The sequence below is a fragment of the Myxine glutinosa genome, chromosome 7, assembly GCF_964187855.1.
Source record: "Myxine glutinosa chromosome 7, kmMyxGlut1.1, whole genome shotgun sequence".
In the NCBI taxonomy this organism is placed as follows: domain Eukaryota; kingdom Metazoa; phylum Chordata; class Myxini; order Myxiniformes; family Myxinidae; genus Myxine; species Myxine glutinosa.
Window position 1 is genome coordinate 118,395,502 of NC_136267.1, and position 23,710 is coordinate 118,419,211.

A 23,710-nucleotide genomic window follows, 5' to 3' on the forward strand; every position below is an offset into this window, starting at 1 on the left:
CAGCCTCAGTGAGCTCGAAGGTTACGAGCAGCAGCGCCTTTAGCGTCTCGTACTTGCGGCCCTTCGGAGGATCCTGGAGGAGGCTCACCACTCTGGTCGCAGTGGAGCCGCTGAGCGCAGACACGACATAATAATACTTCATGTCGTCCGCAGAAATGCTCCGAATGGCGAATTGGGCCTCAGCTTGTGCGAACCAAACGGCAGCTTGTCGTTCCCAAAACGCCGGCAGTTTAATCGAAACTGCGCTTGTCGCCATGTTCGTTTGAAGCTCCGAAAACGTTTGAGAGCAAGACGGTGTCACCAATGTAGGAGTTGTGGATAATGAGAGGGTGAGACACTTCATGGCTTGATCAAAGCTCCTTTATTCCAACAGAACTAAACTCATCCCGGAACTCACGCATCTTTTTTTTACACAACTCACTCTTAAGGGGGCGTGGTTCCAACAACAGAGCGCACGCCACGCCCATACAATCAATAGCCCCACTGGTCCCGTGCCTGTGGATTATGTCCCAATGGGGTAACCCCCACAACCCTCTCCACTCGGGAATCCCCCACTGATCTCTATACTAACTGGATTGGGTGCTGTGCACTATTTGTACAAGAGTGAAGCCGCCGATGCGAAGCGGCGGCCATCTTTGGACCATCAAAAAGCTAATAAAACGCAACAGCAGTATATCACGATCTAATTACGAATTTTACGTCATTTGTTCAGCTGAAGTGAAGGTATTTTCATTCCAGCTTTTTTGTACTATTTTGATTTGCCAGTATAATGGCAGCCTGTGTAGCATATGGCTGCATGAATCGGGATGAGAGAAAACTTCGGAGAACCGGTGTAACATTTCACAGGTGAGTGTCTGTCAAAAAGTGTTTGGTTGTTCTTGGTCCCACATGTGTTTTTCTATGTTGCGTCAAGTTTACTATAGTATAGATATCGAACTTAATAGCCGATATAGGTTGCCATTACAGTCATGTCATGGAAGTGGCAACTAAAATAGAGACTCAGACTAACGCGAACTTACTACTTTCCTTAGTTTAACTCATAAATAGAGCTACAAAATACAGTCAGACTAATTCATTGCAGAAAGGACTGGGCTGCCACTGCGACTGGGCATGGGCCTCATTTTGAATTCGCATAAACGTGATAAATACCTATAGAAAATATGGCATATTAAAAAATAATCACATACCGCATCGACACAACATGCCACTTACTTCATCATGCACACACTGACAAAATAAAGCACTATAGGTACACGTTTATGTGTTGTGGCTTGTGCCTATGCAGAGCGGTGCTGGGGCCAATGTATAACTTAAGTGACACGTTTATGCTAAAATTATGTTCATGAGTCTAGATTTTGATGGTGGATTATTTGATGAATCGAAAAGAACAGAAGTCTCAAACTGATTCCAGTTATCTCACTGATGAGGTAGTAATCTGTCCCAATTTCTATTAAGGCCAAGGAGCTAGGAGGCATGTAATGAAATTGGTGATCTGTTAACATTCAAATGAAGCTTTCAATAGAGCTTGCATTGCAGTCCCATCATATTCAATAAAGGAGACATGTAGCTGGAGAAAAAAAAGCTTCACTTGAGAATCAGATGGCAAATGGCAAATGGTTTGGCATGAAAATGTCTATAAATAAATGTAGTGATATTTCATGAGTCATCATATTCAGAACTAGGCTTGTATCATATGGTAATTCACACAATTTTATGATCTCTATTTTCTGTCATCAGATTTCCACATTGTGACTCTGATCGGTTTCATCGATGGGTGATCAATGTGAAACGAGACAAATGGACTCCAAGTGCAAGGTCCCGACTATGCTCTACCCACTTCAAGGAAGAGTGCTTTGACAGGTCCGGACAAACTGTACGACTGAAAGGTGATGCTGTCCCAACCATCTTTGCCTTCCCAGATCATATGAAGAAGGTATGTTTATCACTATGTGATAATGGAAGAGATTTCTTGAAACGAAAATGTATTCAAGTCCAGTTTAAAGGAGTAACCAACTTGTCATTTTTTGTGGAATTATTTGGGGTTTTTTTTTTTTTTTTTTTTTTTGTATACTGAATCGAGGCTCGTGAAAGAGCTAACATTTATTTCACAAACAAATCAACCAGACAAACAAAATATACAAAAAGAGGGAGCAGAAGACAAGATGGGGAGAGAAGGGGAAGCACACAACCACAACATTTGAGAGCAGGGAGAAGTGTGGGAGGGAGAGGGCTTGGGGGCAGGAGGCGTGGGAAGGGGGGGGGGGGGGGGGGAAGAGGTATAAAACACAAGGGGACCGAAATTAGCGGGCGTAGAAAAGATCAAGGTTTTGGATGGAGGAGGATAAGAGATGGTGGTAAACAGCTGTTTTAAAGACCTGGAGGGTGGAGTGGGATTGAAGAGAGTGAGGAAGTTTGTTCCAGAGGCGGGAGAAAAGAGGAATGAAGGAGTGAAGGTGAGCAGAAAGTCTTGATTTTGGCAGTTTAACCATAAGAGGGTTGCAGGCAGATCTTGTGCGACCTGTAGGAATATTTGGGGGACAGAGCCCAGAGAGAGCTGGGGGGGCAAGGCCAGAGAGGAGTCGGTAGAAGACGGAAAGACCACCAACCTGCCTGCGGTGAGTGAGTGAAAGGCCCTTGGAGTTAGCTTCATCACGGGAGATTCCAATCGCGGGGTATGTTTTTATGTGCATTTTAGGAATCAAAATTAAATGTATCGGAAAATAATTTGTCTTCACTTGTACTGAAGTGAAGGGTAGTAAAATTCAGTTTGATAAAGTTTGTCACTTCAGGTGTATATGAAAATAAACTGTTTTTGAGGCCTTTCGGCAGCCAGATATTTGTGCACATTTGTAAATGTTTTCCATGGATGAAAATCTTTCTTCAATATTAAATGCTTTTAATTCCTTTCATTCACTTGCACATATTTGCCTTGAATGTACTTGTTGCATTTATTTATGTCAATGTTCGAAATAATGAAGTAGTTGTCGTATATGTATATTGTCATTGTTATTTGGATGACAGTGATTGATATGTTCAATCTTACCAACCCTTGTAAAATAAATCTGGATTAAAATAAGTAATATCTGATGTTGATTTACATGATTGTCTTTATCTCAATGGTATTTATGCAGTATATATTTTTAATGAAATTGTATGACAAAGATGATATGTTTTGGTAAATTACTCTTATTGGTTTTTCTTTTGTTTTTTCTTTTATAGCAAAACTGTGCCCGTAAACCACCAGCAGCCCAATATTTCAAGGCTAGTAATACGGAAAATCTCCCCAATCAGGATGCAAGCAGCCAGCAACCAGATCATCCTCATGCCCAGTCTTCATCAAACAACAACAACAGGCATTTTAAAGGCCATTTTCCCTGCAAGAGCGGGGGTTAGCCCTGCGGTCCCCATGACAATCTTCTCCATTTTGCCCTATTTTCTGCATCTCCCCTTGTTAACCCCCTTGCCCGCATTTCTTCTTCGACCATATTTAGCCAAGTCTTTCTCGGTCTTCCCCGTCCTCTACTTCCTTCCACATTAATTTCCATCACTCTTCTCAACCAGTCACTTTCATCCTTCCTCAACACATGACCAAACCATCTCAACCTGTTTCTCTTCACAGCATCCATCACAGGCTCTATTCCCATCATCTTTCGCAATTCATCATTTGTCTTCCTCTCTCTCAACGATACTCCACACATCCACCGAACCATTCACATTTCCACCCTTTCCAGCCTTCGTTGCTGCTCTACATTCATTACCCATGTCTCGCTCCCATAAATCATAACACTTCTCACACTTGCAGCATACACCTTTCCCTTCAGCTTCAACGACACTCGCCTCCTCGTCAGCACGCCACTCAGATATTGATTTACACAAAATTGACAAAATATGATGCCAGTCTTCATCATCAGCCACAATTAAGATCTCCCCTATGCCATCATGGATTCACCACGGAAGATAAAGCGAAAGCTTGATGAAGTAACTTACAAATTAGAGAAATGCAACAAGAAGCTGAAGGTTCAACAGCAGAAGTCAAGATGCCTGAAACATAACATCTGCCATTGCATTAGCTGTACTTTAAAACACAGCACACAAGCAACTGTTCTCTGAGCTATCTGGTCACATGTTTGACACCTCAGTAGAAGAAAATCATCTTCACATGCTCGTAAAGATTACGTCCCAGTGCTTCACTAAGATACGGCTTCATCATCTTGGAAAAATGCTACACGCAAAAACTTGTAGACACTAACATCAGAAAACAGATGTCCAAATTAATTCTCTTGAGACATCAATAATTAATTATTGATGTGAATTTTTTATTGATGTGATTTTATTGATTTAATAATTATTGATGTGATTATTTATTGATATGAATTATAATTCATAGCAGTAAGCGTATGTGCCTCTCGGTCATGGAACAATCTATCGATCTCAATTAGATCTTGTGCCTCTGTCACCATTTTTTAAAAGTCTCTGAAAACTCATCTCTTTGTATAATTGTTATCATTGTTCTATTACTATGGTGGTTGCATGCTTTTATTCAATCACATTTGTCATATAGTTTTGAACGCGCTATGAGCCTCCTGGGAAAAGCACATTATGAATGCTAATGTAATGTAAAAAATATGTGCACTCGATATTCCATTGCAATCAAAATGGTGAAGGTAGTGCCAATAATTGCAAAGACTTGCATGTAGAGGTTACATTAATTTATCTCAAATATTTGTTTACTTTATGAGGTACAGGAACTTTAATGATGTAGTTTTGGATAGATGATGTGTCACAAGTCAGCTTTTCTTATTAAATGATTCTGTGAATGAATATAATGTTGAAATCTTGTTCAGTATGTCACAATTTTTTTTTTTGCTGCAATGACAAACTTAGAGAGGGGAGAGAGTGGAGAAACAAAAAGGCAAAATAAGAGTTTATGGATCATAAGAAGAAATACGGAAGTTGAAGATAGATAACAGTACGTTTATAATGCATGAACATTTTTTTTTCATGAAAAAAAATTTTCAGTTCATATATGACATGAACAACAACAAAAAAAATTGCATATTTTGTGAACAAAATATATATGAACAAAATTTTTTCAGTTCATATAAAATAAAAACAAATTTTTTTTTTTCAGTTCATATAAAACATGAACAAGATAGGTAACAGTACGTTTATAATGTATGAACATTTTTTTTTTTCCTCAACATAAAAATACATGAAACAGAACAAGGGAATTAACAAATTTGAAGTACAATATGCATGCATGGGAGGGAGGCAGCCAAAAAAGGATAACCTTATTGGGCCGACCCCAAATAAATCATAGATTCAATTGTACTTCATCATTCATATAAATAAAATTAAGCAAATTACACTAAATCTAAAAACTAATCTAAAAACTGAAGATTTAACTTCACAAAAACAATCAATACTCTGATTATAACACAGCACACACTACAAAGTGATGTTTTGTTGATGGCAGCTTGATGGCGGCTCATTGACTTAGTTTACTGTTGCATGACCCCCAATCCAGTTAGTATAGAGATCAGTGGGAATCACCATATGATATGAAACAAACAGTCGCCAACATTGTGGGAAGAAAAAGCGGTGTAGGACAGATAAAGGATGGATTGGGGTGCCCTCCCAGAGTAGGGAAATTTTGTAATTTTAACCTTAAATGAGTACATTCTACCCACACTCTTTTATGCAAAATTAAAACAGAATAATCATGTTTTCCTGATGAATTTAAGTTTTTTTTTTTTTACACGTAACTCCTGAATATGTTTTGGATTTTACATTGTGTAACACAGGCCAAGATTTCCCAAAGGGGTGCAAATCCAGAAGACTGAACAGTGTTATATTGTCCCAGCAATACAGTGTGCCCGGATTTGGGAGGAGGGGGTCCTGGGGTACACCACCCCCTGGAAAGTTTACAATTAAAGGCTTCAATACAATCATTCCCCGCATTCTAGAGACTATTTTCCCACATTCTAGAGACTATTTGGGATTGGAATTAAAAATTGCAATTTTACAACTGCCTTATCAAGCTACAAAACAAACAATCCATAATCACATTGATATGTGCATTTCTATTGTTACAGATATACAGATAGACAAATCGTGGTCATGCCTACCTACATGACCTACCTACGTGGTAGGTCATGTAGTCATTTGCCTACTTACGTGGTCATTTCATCAAAAGTTCTTTCTTATCCATGGTACAGTTTGCCCTTCATCCCCAATAGACTGCAATTTATATGTCCTTGGATACATTTTCCTTGATGTTGAACATAATTACCTCTGCCATTGAAGATGGACGGAGTTATGTTTTCACCCCTGTCTGTCTGCTTGTTTGTTACTTGTGTTACAGATTCGTCACTTCCGTCTTTGTAGTTTTCATCCACTGGAAGCATTTTTAGTTCCATGTACTATTCTTGGTATAGTTTGAGTGAAATGGAAATAACTGTCTTCAAAAGGAAAAATTAGTGTTTTAAAAGAAAACGAAATGGATCAGGGGAAACCGGAAGAAGAAGAAGCGGAAGGGAAAGCGGGGCAAGTGAGGTCAGGAGAGAACGGCCGATCGGCTTTGAGGTCTCGAGCAGACGCTGGCGAACGTGGCTCACGAGCGACTATTGGTTTTCCTGGGAAAGGGATTCCTGTGACAGAGTGGTTATCGCTGTGACAGATAAACCTGGGTGACGGGTTTTGCGGTTGATTCCGGAGTGAATCGTTGTTGGAGAGCAGGCACGCCTCCATTATGGGCCCGTCCGCTATTTCGCCTCACTCCAGCCTTTTCACCTCGCTCCAGCCATTTCACCGCACCCCAGCCATTAGCCTGTTTCGCGTGTGTAACGTGGATTTCGATTGGGAATTCGAGGTTCTCCGTTTGGGAGCCGCTGAACGTTTATACCCGCGTCATTGTCTGGTGAACCGAAGGTGTGCATTCCCAGTCGCCTTTTGGGTGCACCTTTGCCTGACCGAGGTTGGCCCGACACCCCCCTCCCCCCCCCAACCCCCAGCGGCTTGTCGGCAGCGTTGACTTTCAGCCGCCCGGGATTCTGGTCTCGATACGACCTTCTTCTTGTGATCACCAGAGCGTGGATCGACTTTGGCCTGGTGCTGGGACAGTGACTTTGGTAATGTTACCTTTCGCTCACGTGGAGCACCGTGAGTTATTGAGTAAGAAACTGGTGGTACCATCATAGGAATTATATGGTATTTTTGTTGTGCAATTGAAACATATTGTACTTGTGCTGTTATTATTGTGCAATACTAATACAATACTTGTTTTTTGGTAACAACTGATTGGTGTGGTTTCACCATTGGTCATTGGCACACATAATAGCACTCCTTTCTGCGGTGATTCCTTTCGGGGCTCGGAGGTACACCGTGACCGGGGTTTGGGGAGGAGCACGTAACAGAAATTTGGGGCTCGTCCAGGATTGAATTCCCTTACATTCCCAAAATTCCCAAATTTGGAATTTTCTAACATTCCCAAATTTTTCTAAAAATTTGAAATTTTTGTGTGAAGGTTAACAGGTGCTAACTAATAGTCACCATGGTGTTTGATGCAGAAAAGTTTGCCACGTCCCCTAACGAGGCACAGTTCCAGGCGTTAAAAAGATCGGAACTCATGATATTGGCCAAATATTGTAACTTGGAGGTCCGAGTTAGTATGAAGAAAGCAGAGATTCAGACATTGGTGGTAGAATCTCTAGTGGGCCAAGGTACATGGGAAGAGGTAGCCTTGGATTGGTTACAAGAGGAAAAAGGAAATATGGAGCTCCGGAAAATGGAGATGCAACTGCAGAGCCAGGAAAGGTTAAAAGAGTTGGAATGGAAAGCGGAAAAGGAAAGAGCAGAACGGGAATGAGAACTCGAGGAGAGAATAGCAGAGGGAAGAGCAGAAAAAAAGGAGAGCTGAAAAGGAAAGAGCAGAGGAAAGAGCAGAGGAAAGAGCAGAGGAAAGCAGAGCCGAGAGGGAGTTAAAGGAACGGGACATGGATTATTATCAGATGGAACTTAAACTCAAGGAGCTTGAAGTACTGGGGGAACGGAGAGAAGTAGTATCCATGCCGGCTAGTTCGACAACCAGTCAGAACTCTTGGGATGTTGGTAGGCATGTGAGGCTGGTTCCACCCTTTAATGAAAAGGAGGTAGCCAAGTTCTTTTTACACTTTGAGAAGGTGGCTCAAATGTTAAAATGGCCTGTGGGGTCCTGGACTATGTTAGTACAAAGTATTGTGGTGGGCAAAGCTCAAGATATCTATTCGGCTTTACCGATTGACCAATGTGCAGATTATGAGATAGTGAAGAAAGCCATTCTCAAAGCCTATGAATTGGTCCCTGAAGCTTACCGGCAAAAATTCAGGAATGCCAGGAAGAGCGAGAGTGAGACCCATGTGGAGTTTGCCAGAATGAAGGAAACTATGTTTGATAGGTGGTGTGACTCGAAGGAGATTGGGAAAGACTTCAACCTTTTACGACAATTGATATTGGTGGAGGAATTTAAACAGTGTGTCCACGTGGACATTAAAGTGCATCTGGATGAAAAAAAAGGCACCGGAGTTGTATGAGGCAGCAACAGTGGCAGATGACTATGCCTTGACACACAGGATGGGGTTCTACAAACCTAACTTCCCGCCTTGAGTTAGCCAGGGGAGTTACGGTAAATCAGGATCGGAGAACAAATTTTCATGGAGGCGCCCTAGAGAGGACTTTGGGGACAAATCTGATACCGCGACTTTTAGGGATCAGAAGACTGCAGTTCCAAGACATACCTATCTTCCGGGGAGCCCGAGGCAAACCACGAGTTTTTCCTCCCGGCCTACTTGTGCTTTTTGCAAGAAACCTGGGCATTTCATGTCCCAATGTTACGCCCTGAAAAGGAAAAATCAGGAGCGGAGAACAAATTTTCATGGAGGCGGCCTAGAGAGGACTTTGGGGACAAATCTGATATCGTGACTTTTAGGGATCAGAAGACTGCAGTTCCAAGACATACCTATCTTCCGGGGAGCCCGAGGCAAACCACGAGTTTTTCCTCCCGGCCTACTTGTGCTTTTTGCAAGAAACCTGGGCATTTCATGTCCCAATGTTACGCCCTGAAAAGGAAAAATCAGGAGCGGAGAACAAATTTTCATGGAGGCGGCCTAGAGAGGACCTTGGGGACAAATCTGATACCGCGACTTTTAGGGATCAGAAGACTGCAGTTCCAAGACATACCTATCTTCCGGAGAGCCCGAGGCAAACCACGAGTTTTTCCTCCCGGCCTACTTGTGCTTTTTGCAAGAAACCTGGGCATTTCATGTCCCAATGTTACGCCCTGAAAAGGAAAAATCAGGAGCGGAGTCAAACAAGTGGAACTCCGAATGCGTTGGCCAATGCGAGAAATCGTCCTTGGAGGACAGTGCCTTGTGAAGGTTCCCGTGCCAAAATTACGGCATCCCAGAACGACCTTGTCCAAGAGGGTTAAAAACCTTTTATTTCTGAAGGGTTTGTGTCACTGTATGCGGACTTAACTAACCAGAGACCTGTTAGGGTATTGAGGGACACAGGAGCACATCAATCTTTGATGCTTGAGGGCATTTTGCCATTGTCGGAGAAGACGGCCACGGGGGTTAGTGTTCTTTTGCATGGGGTTGGTGGCTATGTTAAAGCTCCACTTCATATCATCCATTTAAAGTCTGAGTTGGTGTCAGGACCGGCCACTGTGGGGTTACAAGCCACTCTTCCTGTAGAGGGAATCTCTTTTATTATCGGGAATGATTTGGCCGGTGGTCGAGTTTCTGGTAATCCGATGTTGATTGAAAATCAACAAAATCAATTGAAAACCCTCACCAAACTCTCCTCCTATGGTATCCATGGAAATCTCCATGCATGGCTTGCGGACTTCCTCTCTGGTCGTAGTCAACGTGTGGCCCTGAATGGATTTCTCTCATCTCCCCTTCCTGTTCAGGCTGGAGTTCCCCAAGGAAGTGTGCTGGGCCCTGTGCTTTTTCTGGTCTTTATCAATGATCTCTCTGACTCTCTGGAAAATCCTCTCTATCTCTTTGCTGATGACTCCACTCTCTGCCGCTCCATTCCTCTTCCCTCAGATAGGCAGTCTGCAGCCTCCTCACTCTCTGAAGACCTGGACAAAATCACAGACTGGTCAAACAAGTGGAACATGTCTTTCAATCCTGCCAAATCTCACTCTCTTACTATGTCTCTCCGAAAAGATCGACTGGACAACCCTCCCATCTACTTTCTCAACAATCCTCTCCAAGAAGTTCTGTCACTCAAGCTTTTGGGTCTCACTATCTGCCATGATCTTTCTTGGGAAAACCACATTTCCAAGCTGGCCTCCAAAGCCAGTCGCCGACTGGGCATCCTCCGTCGTGCGAAGTCCTTCCTCGGCACACCTGAGCTCCTCACCACATACAAGGCTTTCATCCGCAGCTCAATGGAATACTGTTCTCCCCTATGGGCTGGTGCTCCTGCCTCACACCTGGCTCGGCTTCACGCTGTTGAATCCAAAGCTTTCAAAATCATTGGAATCTCCCGCGATGAAGCTATCTCTGAGGGCCTTTCACTCACTCACCGCAGGCAGGTAGGTGGTCTTTCTGTCTTCTACCGACTCCTCTCCGGCCTTGCTCCCCCAGCTCTCTCCGTGCTCTGTCCCCCAAATATTCCTACAGGTCGCACAAGATCTGCCAGCAACCCTCTGATGGTTAAACTGCCGAAATCTCAGCTCTCTGCTCACCTTCACTCTTTCATTCCTCTTTTCTCCCGCCTGTGGAACAAACTCCCACACTCCCTTCAATCCCTCTCCTCCCTCCAGGTCTTTAAAACAGCTGTTCACCACCATCTCTTATCTTCCCCCATCCATAACCTTGATCTTTTCTACCCCCACTAATTCACCCCAGATCCACCTTGTTTGAAATTCCAACTTATTTCCTGGAAATCCTGGCAGTGTCCATATGTTTATACCTCTCCCACCCCCCCACCCCCTTCACATGCCTCCCCCCCTTCACATGCCTCCCCCCTTCACATGCCTCCCCCCCAAAGCCCTCTCCCTCCCACAGATCTCTCGATGTCTCCATGTCTCTCGGTCCCTGCTCTCAAATGTTGTGTTTGTGTCCTTCCCCCTCTCTCCCCATCTTGTCTACCGCTCCCGATGTTATTTGTTTTATGTGTCTGTTTGTCTTTCTGTGTGATTAATTTTCGCTCTTTCACGAGCCTCGATCTTGTATACAAAAAAAGAAAAAAAAAAGCCCATCCCAGTATGGAAAATAACACAGCACAGTTAGAGCAGGAGATTCCGGGTATATTTCCATCCTGTGCAGTGACTCGTGCTATGGGTAGGAAGTGCTCGGAAGAGAAGGAGAAGGAAGGTGATGTGGATTTCGGTTCCATAGAGAGATTGGAGTAAATGTCTGGAAGAGGTAATAGGAAAGGGAGTGACATCAAGGAACCTAAGGAAAAGGTGGCATCTGGACCAAAAGAGGAAATGGAGTGTCCGTCAGAGACATCTGGGAACGAGGCTGAACAAACGGTGCTGTTCCGAAAGAGACTTGTTGAAGAACAACACAGAGATTCGGAGCTCCGGAGTTTGATTGGTAAAGCCGCCGTTACAGAGGAAGAGGCTAAGAAGCTACCTGTTGGTTACTTCATGAAAGGGGAAATACTCATGAGAAAATCGAGACCACCGGAGGTGCCAGCAAATGATGAGTGGAAAGTTCATTACCAAATTGTGGTGCCACCGCCGTACCGGAAGGAGATATTGAGTTTGGCACATGAGACGCCTTTGGCCGGGCACCTTGGAGTGAACAAGACATGTGACAGAATTTTGGTACATTTTTTCTGGCCAGGATTGCGACGTGATGTGGCGGAGTTCTGTAAATCTTGCCATTCTTGCCAGCTGGTGGGAAAACCGAATCAGAAAGTCCCATCAGCACCTTTAAAACCAATTCCAGCTTTTGAAGAGCCATTCAGCCGAGTCATTATTGACTGTGTCGGCCTTTTACCTAAAACTAAGGCTGGATATCAGTATTTGCTGACCATCATGTGCGCTTCCACAAGGTTCCCAGAAGCAGTGCCTCTTAGAAAAATTACTGCGGCAGTTATTGCAAAGGCCTTGATTAAATTTTTCACTTTGGTTGGCCTACCTAAGGTCATCCAGTCTGATCAGGGTTCCAATTTCATGTCAACGCTTTTCCAGCAAGTGGTACACCTGTTGGGAGTGGAGCAAGTAAGATCAAGTACCTACCATCCCGAGAGCCAAGGGGCCTTGGAAAGGTTTCACCAGACATTGAAGAATATGATCAGAACGTACTGTTTTGAACGTGACAAGGATTGGGATGAGGGAATACCCTTATTTTTGTTTGCTACGAGGGAATCTGTTCAGGAGTCATTGGGATTCAGTCCTTTTGAACTTGTGTTTGGACACGCAGTTCGAGGAACATTGAAATTGGTCAAAGAACAGTGGCTACAGGAGGAGTCGCAGTCAACACGGTTAGGCACAGTTTGGCAAAGGCTTGTGAAGTTGCGAGAGGAAACTTGAAAGTGACACAGGATAAAATGAAAGTGAGACATGACAAGAAATCTCAGATAAGAAATTTCAGTCCTGAGGACCGAGTGTTCGTGTTGCTTCCTGTTCCAGGTCAGCCACAACAGGCTCGATATTTTGGTCCCTATGCAATTGAAAGGAGGGTTAATGAAACAGATTGCGTGGTGACAACTCCCGAACAACGGAAAAAGCGGCAGCTGTGTCATGTCAACCGACTGAAGAAATATTATGAGAGGAAGCCAGTGGAAAAAATGGTTCCTATCTCACCTGTCGTGCCTGTAGTCGGGGTGCAAGAGAATCCAGAGTTAAAAGCCTTCACTGATCACAACCCCTTAACCTTCATTCAAAAAATGAAAAATAAAAATCAGAGGTTGATGAGATGGAGTTTGTCTTTGCAGGAGTTCAACTTGGAAATTGAGCATGTAAAGGGCAGGGACAATGTCGTTGCTGATGCTTTATCCAGAGTGAACTAACTTTGAAAATTCCTGTAGGTTGTTTGGAAGTTTTGTTGCTTTCTTCTGGGGAATATTAATTATTGTTGCTCACGCGAGTTGATCATTTGGGTGTGAGTTTTACTTTTGTTTTTGAAGAGGTTTTTGCATGAAAAGAAAGTTTTCACGATGTTCAAACTTTCTTTCTTGAGGGTGGGGGTGTTACGGATTCGTCACTTCCATCTTTGTAGTTTTCATCCACTGGAAGCATTTTTAGTTCCATGTACTATTCTTGGTATAGTTTGAGTGAAATGGAAATAACTGTCTTCAAAAGGAAAAATTCGTGTTTTAAAAGAAAAACGAAATGGATCGGGAGAAACCGGAAGAAGAAGAAGAAGAGGAAGGGAAAGCGGAGCAAGTGAGGTCGGGAGAGAATGGCCGATCGGCTTTGAGGTCTCGAGCAGACACTGGCGAACGTGGGTCACGCGCGACTATTGGTTTTCCCGGGAAAGGGATTCCTGTGACAGAGTGGTTATCGCTGTGACAGATAAACCTGCGTGACGGGTTTTGCGGTGGATTCCGGAGTGAATCATTGTTGGAGAGCAGGTACGCCTCCATTACAGGCCCATCCGCCATTTCGCCTCGCTCCAGCCTTTTCACCTCGCTCCAGCCATTTCACCTCCATTTCACCTCCAGCCGTTAGCCTGGTTCATGTGTGTAACGTGGATTTCCATTGGGAATTCGTGGTTCTCCGTTTGGGAGCCGCTGAACGTTTATACCAGCGTCATTGTCTGGTGAACCGAAGGTGTGCATTCCCAGTCGCCTTTTAGGTGCACCTTTGCCTGACCAAGGTCGGCCCGACTCCCCCCCCCCCCCCCCCCCAGTGGCTTTTCCGCAGCGTTGACTATCAGCCGCCCGGGATTCTGGTCTCGATACGACCTTTTTCCTGTGATCACCGGAGCGTGGATCGACTTTGGCCTGGTGCCGGGACAGTGACTTTGGGAATCTTACCTTTCGCTCACGTGGAGCACCGTGAGTTATTAAGTAAGAAACTGGTGGTACAATCATAGGAATTATATGGTATTTTTGTTGTGCAATTGAAACATATTGTACTTGTGCTGTAATTATTGTGCAATACTAATACAATACTTGTTTTTTGGTAACAACAGATTGGTGTGGTTTTACCATTGGTCATTGGCACACATAATAGCACTTCTTTCTGCCGTGATTCCTTTCGGGGCTTGGAGGTACACCGTGACCGGGGTTTGGGGAGGAGCACGTAACACTTGCAAAAATCGAAGATTTTTCAAGTATACTGAAACGCAAAAGAAACTTACCACCTTTGAAACCTTTAAATATCAACAATAACACTGCGTGTAGTAAATGTGTAAACTTATTTGTGGACAATAGTGTCCTCGCTGTCAGACAAAACGGTCACGGATGGTCACTTGAACCTTCAATGGTCACTTCATAGCACAGCTGTTGAACAGCCGTTTTGACTGCCAGTGATTAGCCAAGGGGTACGGGATGATTTTAATGAGCTGCACGTGATGTCTTGATATTGGCTTTAAAAAGGCCAGTGCAAAATGGGTATTTTGACTGAAAGATTTGACCATTTTGACCAACTTCAAAAAGACCGAAAACACAAAAGAAACTTACCACATTTGAAACCTTTAAATATCAACAATAACACTGCGTATAGTAAATGTGTGAACTTATTTGTGGACAATAGTATCCTCACTGTCAGACAAAACGGTCACGGATGGTCACTTGAACCTTCAATGGTCACTTCATAGCACAGCTGTTGAACAGCCGTTTTGACTGTCAGTGATTAGCCAAGGGGTACGGGATGATTTTAATGAGCTGCACGTGATGTCTTGATATTGGCTTTAAAAAGGCCAGTGCAAAATGGGCATTTTGACCGAAAAATTTGACAATTTTGACCATTTTGACCAACTTCAAATAGACCGAAAACGCAAAAGAAACTTACCACTTGTTTGAAATGTTATAAAATTGTAACAGTTCAAAATAAAACAAACCAACAATTGCTAATTGAAACATTGGCATTTTATTGATGACATGTCAAGTTTTTGACCAAGATACACCATCTCATCAGGTTGTTCTACAGTACAGAACAGCACAGGGTGCAATGTCAGTCCCCTTTCAATAGCGTGTATGGCCACCATTGTTTTGGATACAGGCAGTGCATCGTCGGCGTATACTGCCTACCAGTCTTTGGATGGATTGCTGCTGGATTTGTCAATGTCTGAAGCAGCTCTGCCCGTGTCCTGGCCCTGCCAACTACGCGTCTCCCAAGCTCATCCCACAGGTGCTCTATGGGATTCAGGTCAGGGGAGAGCGCAGGCCACTGCATGGTGTTGATGTTCTCGCCTTGGGGAAATGCAGTGGTAAAGCGAGCAGCATGGGGACGAGCGTTGTCATGCTGAAAGGTTCTCAGTTCTGGGTGGTCTAGCAGGAATGGCAGCAGATGAGGTCGCAGGATGTTATCCACATACCGCTGGGCGTTAAGATTCCCATCCACAACCACCAGTGGCATCCTGTACCGGCCTGATATGGCGGCCCACACCATCACACTTGGGCCACCCCACCTGTTGGCTTGACGCACGCAACAATCGGCATATCGCTCGCCAGTTCTTCTCCAGACACGCTCACGCCCATCAGGACTGTCCACACAGAACCTTGACGCATCGCTGAAAGCGACCTCGTTCCACTGCGCCAAGGTCCACCGCTGATGCTGCTGGCACCATCTCTGATGGTTGCGGCGATGGGCAACCGTCATCACGGGGCCTCTGTATGGTCTTCTGGCAGTCAGACCATAGTCATGCAGTCGTCTTCGTGCAGTATCATTGGAGATCCGTGCGTTTGCACGCCCCGGAGTTTCTGCCGCAGTGCGGGATGCTGGACGGAATCGATCCCGCAGGTGACTTTGGACCATCTGCCTGTCCTGCCTTGCAGTGGTGACTCTTGGCCTCCCTGATCGAGGTCTGTCATCTGCAGAGTTGTGGAGGGTGTCTCTGTCCACCAGAGCCGATATCGTCTGGTGTGAACAGCCAAGGCGACATGCCACCTCACGGTAGCTCAGTCCGCCTTGCAGCATGCCCAGGGCACGCTGCGTTGATCCCTTGACAATCGTGGCATGTTGATTGAAATGCCCATTTTGCACTGGCCTTTTTAAAGCCAATATCAAGACATCACGTGCAGCTCATTAAAATCATCCCGTACCCCTTGGCTAATCACTGACAGTCAAAACGGCTGTTCAACAGCTGTGCTATGAAGTGACCATTGAAGGTTCAAGTGACCATCCGTGACCATTTTGTCTGACAGTGACGACACTATTGTCCACAAATAAGTTCACACATTTACTATACGCAGTGTTATTGTTGATATTTAAAGGTTTCAAAGGTGGTAAGTTTCTTTTGTGTTTTCGGTCTTTTTGAAGTTGGTCAAAATGGTCAAATTTTTCGGTCAAAATGCCCATTTCGCACTGGCCTTTTTAAAGCCAATATCAAGACATCACGTGCAGCTCATTAAAATCATCCCGTACCCCTTGGCTAATCACTGACAGTCAAAACGGCTGTTCAACAGCTGTGCTATGAAGTGACCATTGAAGGTTCAAGTGACCAACCGTGACCGTTTTGTCTGACAGTGAGGACACTATTGTCCACAAATAAGTTCACACATTTACTACACGCAGTGTTATTGTTGATATTTAAAGGTTTCAAAGGTGGTAAGTTTCTTTTGCGTTTCAGTATATATTGGTTGGTCTTGTGCGTTATTCTGTCCATTTATATGTCTTTCTGTTTGTATGTCAATTGTCTTCAGGTCACAAATTTAAACCAAGCTTTATGAAACTTCACCAAATGGTAGATTTGGCCATATGGAAGAAGCCTATTGATTTGAGGTCAAAACGTCATCATAGGCCAAAGGTCAACAACTTAGGTGCAATTTTGAAAATCCTCAATTTGCATCCGATTGACTTGAAATTTGAAGAGGATTTTCATATCGGGTCAAGCCTGGTGTTGGCTTAGCGGTTAGGGTGCCGGCTTGGGATCCTAGGATCCTGGGTTCGAATCCCGGTCGATCGCTGAATTAATGCCAGGGGGGTTGACTCAGCCTGTCATCCTTCCGAGGTCGGCAAATTGAGTACCAGCTTGCTGGGATGAATGATCACGGTGTGTACCCCGATTTAGAATAGGTACACCGTATCCCTGCGCATCGTAAGAGGCGACCAAGGGTTGGCGTCAGGAAGGGCATCCGGCCATAAAAACATTGCCTCAAACAGGGAACCATGATTGTCATGGGGCCCGCAAGGCTAACCCCTGCTCTAGCGGGGAAAATGGCCTTAAAAAACGATCATTCATTCATTCATTCATTTTCATATCAGGTCACTGAATTCAACCACTAACTATTTTGAAGTCAACATAAGTCAAAAGGTCAACCTAGGCCAACGGTCAACTTATTTGAGGGATTTCGCAAGTATCATGCTATGCATGACATGTTTCTTGTTTGTTTGTTTGTCTGTTAACAGCATATCTCAAAAGTTATGGATGGATCCGGATGAAATGTTGGGTGTGTGACAAATCGATTCCATTTTGGGAAGATCTTGATCTGGATCCGAGAATGTTTTAAGACTTCAAGTGATTCTTCACCATTGAGTGATAGGGCTCAAAACAATACAGCATGATATCTCAAAAAGTTGTAGATGGATTCTGACGAAACCTGAACCCAATGCAATTACCCCTCAGTTCCTTCCACTGATTTACAAGCTCTCCAATAAACAAACAAGAAGACGTCATGCAGAGCACGATACTTGCAAAATCCACCCTTCCCCCCCCAAAAAGGTTGCCATTGATCCATCAAATTGTCCATTTCATAAAGATTAAAATTGATGATCTTGATCAAAGCTCAGGTCAATAGGATGAAAAGTGACGATTTTTCAGATGAAAATTGATGATTTTAGAAGTTTGACCAATAGTTGAACTTTGACCTTTGACCTTTTTGACCTTAAAATAGTTGGTTCCCTAATTCAGTGAGGCACTATGCAAATGCTGTTAAATTTTAAAATCGATTGGATGAAAATTGATGATTTTTCAGATGAAAATTGATATTAGAAGTTTGACCTTGAGTTGACTTTTGACCTTTTGACCTCAAAAATACGTTGTCTCCAAATTCAGTGAGGCAATATGCAAATGCTGTTAAATTTTCAAGTCAATTGGATGAATAATTGTGATTTTAGAAATTTGACCTCCATATGACCTTTGACCTCAAAATCAATAGGTTTCTCAATTGTGACGACCTCTACAACTTGGTGATGTTTCATGACGATCGGTTCAGAGTTGTGACCTGTAGGCGAGTGACAAACAGTCAAACAGATAGACAGAATAACAAACGCAACCGACCAATATACTTGAAAAATCTTCTATTTTGCAAGTAATAAAGTTTAAAAGTTTAACCAAGAGCTATGGCTTGTCTGGGATTTGAACCCAGGACCTCTTGCACGTATGTTTCGAGAATCTTGCCTCTAGTCTAGAGAAACGAGCTAATACTGTATATCCTTGTTCTGTTAGGCCCTGGTCTGTTCTGTGTTCGATCTCTTCCACGTGCATAGACTTTGGACAAAAAGTTTTTGCTTTTGCAAAAGCCCAGCAATTCACTGAACACAACTGCCTCACCCAACACGATTACTCTTAACATCATTCCACTGCTTTACAAGCTCTTTTAAACAAAATTTAAAAGTTTCAATTTAAGGGCTCGTTGCGGATTTCAACCCAAGACCTCATACACCTTCAGTGAGGATAATACCTCTCGGGCCTAACTAGACCAACAAACTATTAGGTTTACTTCTGCCACTGAAGGTGGATTGAGGTTATGTTTTCACCCCAGCAGGATATCTCAAAAGGTTATGGATGGATTCGGACGAAACCTGGTGGACAGGTTGGGTGTGTGCCAAGGAAGAATCTATTCAATTTTGTTGAAGATCCAGATATGGCCTGGATACTTTAGATAAATAATGTTCTATCTGCAACCTCCACCCTTGTCAGCTCTTATGTTGCTTCTGGTCTGCCATGTTGAAATTGTTGTTGTTGAATTGTTGGTGCTGGGTGCACCAATTTGATTCATACACTTGCATGAAGAAGTAAATGTGTTTTATTTGCCAGATGCAGGGTACCCCTTTATTATGAACTTTTCTAGAGCATTACTTGGTTCCTCCTAAGAACACAAGGGTAGTCCAGCATGCACAGGATATTTTTTGAATGTCCCTTATTTTCTATTGTTTGGCATTTTCTAGAAGCTATGGAATGTCCCTTCTTTTCTATACTTTGCCACATGGCACATACCATATAAAGTGGCCTTTTCTATGCCCCCTGGCATTTTCCCCAAGAATGTCCCTTCTTTTCTATACTTTGCCACATGGCACATATAATATAAAGGGGCTTTTCCTATGCCCCTGGCATTTTCCCCAAGAATGTCCCTACTTTTCCATATTTGCCACATGTCGCATACCATATAAAGGTGCCTTTTCTATGCCCCTGGCATTTTTCCCAATAATTACTACTAGAGTCGAAATTTTTCTATGTCCAACTTTTTAGGGATCGCCCCAATGAACCAAGCAAAAATAGGACCGCAGGTCCTGAAAATCACCTGGATCAGGAGCAACAGTCACTCAAACCCCCCACAGACCATGATATTTTAAATGTGGTGAACACACTTTGATACATCAAAGGAGATGAAGGTTATGATCAAGTTTTATTGAAATTGTGTGTGTAGTTTCAGAGAAGAGAGCAAATAGCTATTTTTGGTGGGGATGGGGGGGGGGGGGGGGAGGGTCAAACCCCCTACCTCCCTGTGTACCCCCTTATTGAGCACAGATTTTGATGCGGTCAATACACCTTCGTTAGGCATCAGATATTAAGCTTATGGCCAAGTTTCATCAAAATCGTGTGCGTCGTTTCGGATAAGAGAGCAAATACCTATTTTGGGGGTGGGGGAGTCAAAAATCGCCACGTAGACCCCATAATGAGCGACGATTTCGAATTTGTTTTCAAAGCCATTAATTAGACCTATCGACCAATGTATATTCCAAGTTTCAGCTAGTTTGAATGTATAGCCTTTGAGATATGAGCGCCAACACATTTTGGGCGGATGGACAGACGGACGGACAGACACCAACGTAAATTTGAGGGTTTTCTTAATAAAACTCAAGAATGTGGAAACAGACGTTGCTGAAATTGGGAACATATTACCTCAACGTATAAAGCATTTACTTCTGAAATTTGCAGCCAATTTCGTCCAGTAGAAGCCGAGAAACGTATTTTCAGTCCCCATGAAGTTGCAGACAGAGAAACGATTCCTTATATAAAGGGAGGGGTGCTTTGTGCCTCCCTTGATAATGTGGTGTTTGTCTGTCTGACGATTTTGACCGCGATACGTTGGATCGTTACTTATCCAATCTCAACCAATGTCGATAAGGGAGACTTCGGGTCACACAATGAAGGTGGTAGCGATTTAACTCCCTCACCCCGTCCCCAAAGGGGAGTGGGGGTTTCCTTGACAATGGGGTTACATGTTGAGGCGTATATCAGTGTTAAGATAGCTTTATCGTGGTGTTTTTCAAAGCCGCTTCTCATAACAAAAGTAATAACAATTCTTATGATAAAATAGCATAATATTGACTAGAACGGCACTCGGTAGAGCGCACACCTCCACCAGGCTGAGCAGCTTATATTTTGTATCCCACTGATAGGCCGAATCTGGATTCGGACCTGAACCAAAATCGAATCGGCTTGTTCTTGTCACTTAAACAACTCGTCCACAACTTTTTTTTAAATATCATGTTATTTATCGCTTTTCGCCTGATTTCTCAATGGTGAAAAATCACTTAAAAAAATTAAATAATTCTCCTATCCGAATCCATATTCAGATCTTCACCAAAATCAAATACTGTATATTCGTCCTTGTCACACACTCAATATGTCCACAAAGTTTCGTCCAAATCCGTCCACAACATTTTGAGATATCTTGTTCACAAACAGACAGGGGTGAAAACGTAACCTTCATCCACCATCGGCGGTGGAGGTCTGTTATTAACAGTGTTAATACATGTCAATAATGATAATAACATGACTTTCCCTGCCGCTCCAGTTGTAAGCGGGTGTACTCGTCATACTTTAAAAAATATTTGAATTTTTCACAGATTTCTCGCTCTCAACGACAGATTAAAAGCGCCCGGTGAGCAGAACAGCTGAAAACACACACAACTGACGTACGTAAAGTGCTTCGTTGGCGTCCTTACGTCATTCCGGAAGTCCCGTATTACGTCAAAACTATCGGAATTTCATGCTGGTTGTTCGACGGTAATATTCAATGAACAAACATATCCAAATTAGTGTTGTATTTCGTACTGACTATATTATATATGCGTTATAAGTATTTTTCTGATGCTTCAAGAAAGCGGAACACCAAGGAAAGAAGAAGGAAGAGGGGACACCAAGACGGAAGGCGGAAGCAGTGCGATTGAGGCAAAACTTGTTCGACAGTGTAGAAGTGTGTGCTGCTGTGCTTCCGTGGTGCTGCTGTGCTTCCGTGGTGCTGCTGTTGCTTCCGTGGTGTCAAACGACAGAAACGGTGCACCTTGTCTTCATATCGGTGGTACACCCAATTTGCAGTGCAACTCCTGTTCCTGGAATAGACCCGGTCGATACGTTGGGGGCGAATCCTTCATCTTGATGACACAAGTTGTTTCGGTGAGGACAGGACACGAAATACGAAACCTTCACCATTTACACTTACTCGTTTAATTTGAATTTAATTTTGATTTCTTGTCTCCGAGTACAAACTGATCGTCGCATCTTGGTTGATGTGTTTACAACCTGCGTGGTTTAAGATGCTTCGTGTGGAAGGAACGTCCGAAGATAGTCGCGTTCGACGTTGAGTACGTGTCCATGTACGTGTCCCCCGTTTTGATTATATTTGTTATTGACGCACTCACGACACGGTGCACACTCACGGCGCACTCACGACACGGTGCACACCCACGGCGCACTCACGACACGGTGCACATCCACGGTGCACTCGCAACATGGTACACTCCCACAGAGTACTCATGACAATGTACACACCCACATTGCACTCGCGATATGGTACACACTCACGGCACGCTCGCAACACTGTACACACATACGGCGCACTCACGGCACACTCACGACACAGTACACACCCACTGCGCACTCGCCACACGGTACACACCCACTGCGCACTCGCCACACGGTACACACCCACGGTGCACTCGCCACACGGTACACACCCACGGCGCACTCGCCACACGGTACACACCCACGGCGCACTCGCCACACGGTACACACCCACGGCGCACTCGCCACACGGTACACACCCATGGTGCACTCTCGACACGGTCCACACCCACGACGCACTCTCCACACGGTCCACACCCACAGCGGACTTACGACACTGTACACACCCACGGCGCACTTACGACACTGTACACACCCACGGCGCACTTACGACGCGGTATACACCCACGGCTTACTCACGACGCGGTACACACCCACGGCGCAGTCACGGCGCACTCATGACAGTAACACTCACGACACACTTGCGATACAGTGCACACTCATGGCACACTTGTGAAACGGTCCACACCATGGCTCACTCGCAGTACGGACCACAACACTGCACGGTACACACCACGGCACACTCTCGACATGGCTCACTCACGACACGGTACACACCAACAGTGCAGTCGCGACACAGTACACACCAACAGTGGTGACACGGTACACAACAACAGCGCACTCATGACACGGTACATGCCCACAACGCACTTGTGACACGGTACACACCCACAACGCACTCGCGACACGGTACACACCAACAGTGATGACACAGTACACAACAACAGCGCACTCATGACACGGTACATGCCCACAACGCACTTGTGACACGGTACACACCCACAACGCACTCGCGACACGGTACACACCCACAACGCACTCGTGACACGGTACACACCCGCAATGCACTCGCGACATGGCACATACCCATGAATCACTCTTGACACGCTACAGACCCACGACGTACTCGCGACACGGTACACACCCACGACGCACTCGCGACAAGGTACACACCCATGTCACACTCACGACACAGTACACACCCACGTCGCACTCACGACACATTCCACACCCACGACGCACTCGCGACACGGTCCACACCCACGACGCACTCGCGATACGGTACACACCCACGACGCACTCGTGACACGGTCCACACACTCGCGACACAGTACACACCCACGACGCACTCGCGACACGGTCCACACCCACGACGCACTCGCGAGAAGGTACACATCCACGGCGCACTCACGACGCCACACACCCACGGCACACTCACGACGCCACACACCCACGGCACACTGACTCCTCCACACACCCACGGCGCACTCACGACACCACACACCCACGGCACACTCACAACGCCACACACCCACGGCACACTGACGACTCCACACACCCACGGCACACTCACGACGGTACAAACTCACGGCGCACTCTCGCCGGTACAAACCCACGGCGCACTCACGACACGGTACACCTCCACGGCGCACTCACGACACGGTACACCCCCACGGCGCACTCACGACACGGTACACCCCCACGGCGCACTCACAACATGGTACACCCCCACAGCATACACCCCA

General features: G+C 44.7%; 2 protein-coding genes across 3 annotated transcripts in view; both read left to right on the forward strand.

Moving 5' to 3' along the window:
* The first annotated feature begins 769 nt into the window (after positions 1–769).
* On the forward strand, positions 770–22,100 carry LOC137430816 (uncharacterized). Its single transcript, XM_078782727.1, has 6 exons — positions 770–846; positions 1,738–1,933; positions 3,220–3,353; positions 6,096–6,148; positions 7,089–7,161; positions 21,878–22,100. The coding sequence occupies exons 1-6, from the start codon at positions 770–772 to the stop codon at positions 22,098–22,100; spliced, it is 756 nt and encodes a 251-aa protein (XP_078638853.1).
* The window catches only part of LOC137431516 (uncharacterized), a 67,273-nt gene continuing 65,039 nt past the window's right edge, over positions 21,477–23,710 (forward strand). Inside the window, exon 1 of one of the 2 annotated variants that reach the window (XM_078782184.1) lies at positions 21,477–21,737. The gene's annotated coding sequence lies outside the window, so the exon portion shown is untranslated. The remainder of the gene's footprint in view (positions 21,738–23,710) is intronic. The other variant, XM_078782185.1, reaches the window with a different exon arrangement.

Excerpts from the sequence above, each read along its gene's own strand:
- LOC137430816 (XM_078782727.1), top strand. The coding sequence starts at position 770 with ATGGCAGCCTGTGTAGCATATGGCTGCATGAATCGGGATGAGAGAAAA. Across the intron at positions 847-1,737 it reads ACCGGTGTAACATTTCACAG|ATTTCCACATTGTGACTCTG; the intron begins GTGAGTGTCTGT and ends TTCTGTCATCAG. Across the intron at positions 3,354-6,095 it reads TCATCAAACAACAACAACAG|ATATACAGATAGACAAATCG; the intron begins GCATTTTAAAGG and ends CTATTGTTACAG.